This window comes from Frankliniella occidentalis, unplaced genomic scaffold (genome assembly GCF_000697945.3).
Source record: "Frankliniella occidentalis isolate FOCC.00 unplaced genomic scaffold, Focc_3.1 Scaffold767, whole genome shotgun sequence".
NCBI lineage: Eukaryota > Metazoa > Arthropoda > Insecta > Thysanoptera > Thripidae > Frankliniella > Frankliniella occidentalis.
The window spans coordinates 64,443-69,051 of NW_026267876.1; the positions used below are offsets into that span (position 1 = coordinate 64,443).

At 60.8% G+C, this 4,609-nt stretch overlaps 1 protein-coding gene across 1 annotated transcript; it reads right to left on the reverse strand.

Moving 5' to 3' along the window:
* Positions 1-1,613: 1,613 nt before the first annotated feature.
* On the reverse strand, positions 1,614-4,393 carry LOC113218106 (protein yellow). Its single transcript, XM_052275694.1, has 5 exons — positions 4,059-4,393; positions 3,752-3,961; positions 3,428-3,664; positions 3,036-3,343; positions 1,614-2,558 (listed from the first exon to the last, which is right to left on the reverse strand). The coding sequence occupies exons 1-5, from the start codon at positions 4,344-4,346 to the stop codon at positions 2,360-2,362; spliced, it is 1,242 nt and encodes a 413-aa protein (XP_052131654.1). The 5' UTR covers positions 4,347-4,393; the 3' UTR covers positions 1,614-2,359.
* Between the last annotated feature and the right edge of the window lie 216 nt (positions 4,394-4,609).

Genomic DNA, 4,609 nt, shown 5'->3' on the forward strand with positions numbered 1-4,609 from the left:
CCTCCCCCCGCCCCTCTCGGCCGTCCGCTTATTCGTTTCGGCTCTGCTCGGTCCGGATCGCGCTCTGGTCTGGGGGCTCGACTCGACTCGCGCGGCCCGGTGACCCATATAGCGGGTGCAGCAGCCTGCCTTGCACTTTGCACTCCTATGGATCAGGATCGCGTCCCGGCCGCGGCGAGCGCCACACGACGACGCGTAGGTAGAGTGGCTCCAGAGCAATAAAAGTATTGATCGGACCTGGAGCAGCGTAGCAGCGTCGTGGACTGTCAACAGGACCGGGCGTGAATTGCCCCGGCAGGACCCAACAGGCGCTGCAGCAGGACAGCGGGGCACGCGCCCGCGGAGCCAGCAGGAGGAGTGGCTCTGACTGCTGCTTGCGCCCGCGTGCTCGAGTGAGTGAGGGAGTACGTGCGTGAGTGAGTGTGTTATAGGATGGACGTGGGAAAAGAGCACATATTATGATTACGAGGTGTGGGCGCGCTCGCGGGCTCAGCAGCGTGTTACGTGATCCTGGACACGCCGCGCTGCTCGGGGTCCCCCGAGGGGTCCCCCCAGCAGGACAACGACAGAGGGCGATATCAGCAGGCTGAACAGGCGAATCTTGTTGTTGTTTGCTTGCTTTCCTAAAGAAAGACCGCCCCGCGCGGTCTACCGACTTTTTCTCTTCATTCCCTCGGACGAACCGTAGTTAATTTAGGGCTAACTGATTTCTGGCTGATTAATTAAGGTGGCGCCGATCTCACGCCCGCCCCGCCCCCGTCCTAGTGGAACCTTGCGCCATGCCAGCCACGGCCCTGCTGCGCCCCAGCCCACCACGCCCCGCCCCGTCCCGGCCGCCCCGGCCGCCACGCCCGCCTCTCCGGGACCCGCGCCTTGACCGCCAAGAGCGACCATAGCGCGTTGGTTGCATCAGGAAGGGCTGGAGGAGGCGGGGTGAGCGCTGCGCTGCTATGGGAACGCAGAGCACCGCGGCGAGTGCGTCGGCAAGTGCAGCCAGTGAGCAGGCAAGTGGCGGGAAAAATAGATGTGTGTGTATTAGGACGCAACTGTGGGAAAACAAAGTTGAGGAAGGTTGGGGAAAATGAAAAACTACGAAGATTAAGGCCTACTGGGGTCGGGCTCATCGGCGTGCGACTCGGTGTGGGTGGCGCATGTACCGGGTGTCTCTTTGAATGTGTCGCGTTGCGGGTTTGCCTACTTTCCTCGACAGTGAGGCGCCATGGCCCCTGTGGCCGTACTGGGTATGCAATCCCGCAGCACTGGAGCGCTTGCCAGTACCAAGAAACGCTCGGGCGCGGCACGCGGGGGGCCTGAGCGCTGGTGCGGGCGCCCCTGCCTGCACTACTCCATCAAGCGCATCCCTTCCTCCGCCCCCTCCTCGCCTCCTGAAGGTCGCGGCCGCGAAAAGCAGCTGGGTCCGCCGGGTCTCGAGTGGATGAGCGGAGCTCCGCGCGTGAGAGCGAGAGAGAGAGAGAGAGGGGGAGCAAGGGAGGGTCAGCGGAGTGAAAAAACGTGAGAGAGACCGGAATTTCTTCAGACGTTTCTTCACTCTAGATGTTATTGCGATGTAAAAATGCGGCTCGATCGTGGCACATGAAGAAACTGGGAGGAGGTTTACGTTCTAATAAATTCGTTTTATTATAAAATGTAATACAAAAAAAATCTTAAAATTTACAACTAATTTGCACTTGCTCACAGCTTTGAATTCAAATTGAATGTCATCGTTCATCTTTACAATTGAACGTTGTCCGATGCAAGACTATTTACAAAACTGGTTCAAATGGCATTTTAAAAGTTTGATTGCTGTCAGTTTACTTCTTGAGGTGCATTTATACTATTATTTACATTTTGAAGCACGACATTTAAAGTCGTTGCAATATATTGATTTAAAAAAATATATAAATTACGGCGTTTAAATAAGTCTATAATATTCTATGGCTTTCTGGGATAACGTTAGGGGAATTCGTTTTTGTCCCCCTTGCGTTCCCTCGAGGGTTTCTTTCTTCTTTTTTTTTCGTCGAATGAGTTATGTTACTAAAGCCACCCACATGAGCGGCAAAATTTCCAAAACCTAAAGAAAGTAAGGCGACGGCATTTTGTTGCCGTTACCCAATCACAATACAGCTCTAGCCAGCTGCACGAGGAGGGTGTGTCCTGCTGAACGGACTCCGCTCCTGAGCACAACATGTGTGGAACACACCCAGCGGGTGAAGGTGGCGCCAATTGGAGGCCGTCACGACTTTCGGCCACAATGAACTGTCCAAAGCTGACTACACTTTTTTGGAGGACACTCCATGACACGACTCACTCAAGGGGGAACATACAGAATGCCCAGCCTCGTTAGAGAGAGAGATGGCGATCAGAAGATTAGCGAGTTGTTGATGACGTCCGTGGCGGAAGTCACCCTCATGATGCGCAGGTTGACTTCGCGCGGGTTGACGGTCCGGCGGAAGAACTTTTGGAAGCGCGTCGAGATGAGCCAGAGCTGGTTGCCGTCCCGCTCCGCCACGCGCATGTCCAGCACGAACTGCAGCAGCGCCGGGTTGTACGCGAGCACCCTGCGGGGGAGACAGGGTGACCAGGGGTCAGCATGGAGTGGAGGCAGCAGCACTCACCGGTCGGTGTTTGACCACCCGAGCAAGGGATCACCCAGAAAATGCGTCCGCCGTTCGCCGTTACGAACCCGCTGTATAGCTCTACAGAGCGCCTGATGGGTAGGCAACATATTGCCCACAGGACATGCGTGTACCGCGGGGTGGCCTACCCCGACTTTCGCAGGCGCCGAGCTCCCCGTAATTTGCCAAAATAACGAATCTCAGAAAAACTGACGCATTTTCTGGACGATCCCTAAAGCGCCTTTGCGCCAAGGCCTCTGAGGCCCGAGGGAGTTGGCAACACACCCGCATGTGCATGCATGCGGCACAGACCACTCACTCACACCCTTCCTTTACTTGACAGACCTCCGTATATCTGACTTGCGCTGGATGCTGCAGCAGACCTCCCCTCCCCCAACACCCTAGTTGCGCTCGACTCACCTGTGCTGGTTGCTGAGCGGCTCCCACGCCGCAACCGCGGTCTCGGACACGGGGCTGAAGATGAGCGCGCCGTCGCGCGGGTCCACGGCCAGCGGCGCGGCCTGGGACGATTTGGTGCCGACCAGGGCGACGGGCAGGTCGCCGTCGTCCTTAGGCTGCGTCTGCAGCGCGGCCGTGGCCACGGCGAAGATGCGGTCCGAGGCGAAGGGCTGGTAGTACAGCACCTTGGCCATGCCCGCGGCGTTGAGCGCCGGCGACAGCGCCAGGCCGATCAGCCCGTCCATCAGCGTGAACGACTCTCCGGCAACCTGCGGGGACAGAGACGGTCAGGGTTTGGGTAGCTTTGGGCGACCGGCTAACGCAGTTCTAAGGCGGGGATGTACGACGCGCACCTTGTAAGTGCCGTGGTCGGGGCTCGGGAACATGGACGGGTGGGAGATCCTCCAGGCGGAGTCCTTCTGCACGTCGTAGACGACGAGCCCCGGCGCGGTGGTGTCCGAGAGGTAGACGAAGGCGTTGTCGCAGGAGCCGGGCGTCGTCGGCGGCCCGCGGCTCACGTCGTCGATGACGAAGTTGGTGAGCAGCGAGTTGAGCCTCAGCACGGCCTGGGGGAACACCACGACGCGCAGCTGCGGGCACAGAGGCGAGGGGTGAGGCGGGGGCGCGCGGCGGGTCACTCACCACAGCAGCTCCTGAGGGGCGGCGGCCGCGCTCACCAGCCTGTCGGTGGCCATGTCGAAGATGAGCAGCTTGGGCGGGCAGTCCACGCTGAAGGTGGCGAGGGTGTCGGACACGCCCGAGTCCAGGACCCACAGGCGGTTGCAGCGGTCGGCGCGCACGCGGAACACGGACACCAGGCCGGAGCAGTTGTTGGCCTTGCCGTTGCCGGAGGCCGCGGCGACGTGCCAGTCCCAGCTAGGGTACGCCTGCAACAGCATGCGGGCGTGGGAGTTGAGTTACGGCTCTGCCGATGGTGTTCAATCGCTGGACGCGCTTCTCCTGCTCCGCCCCGTCTCGACTTACCTGGAGCTTGGGGGACTCGGCGAGCCCGGCGTGCGACGGCCGCGGGATCCAGCCCACGGTGGCGGGCAGCCCCGGCTGGAACCTGGGCGTGGCCAGGTAGATCTTGTCCCAGCCCACCTCGAAGCCGGTGAACACCCACGACGAGGCGGCCGCGCCGTCGGCGCCGGGGTAGTTGAAGGGGGCGGCGTAGTCCAGCAGCCCCCACTGCGCCATCACCTCCAGCTCGGCGGCCGCCTGCGGCGCCAGCAGCACCGCCAGCAGCGCCACGGCGACGCACATGGCCCTCATCTTCTCGGTCGCGGACTGCGCTGTGGGGAGGAAGGAGGACTCAGGTCAGGTGGCTGACGACACCACGGACGCTGCCGCGGGGTTCGCCCCCGGGGGCTTCGCGTCGTTCACCAGCAGAGCGATCGCATTGTGGCCGACGCTCCGGTCGGTGTGATAGAATCGCGCGGTGCGTGGGGCCGACATCCTTCCTTATGGGACCGTTACATGGCGTTACACGGCGTTACACACGTTATTGTCTCGGGCGGGGGCGGCCCGGGGGAAGG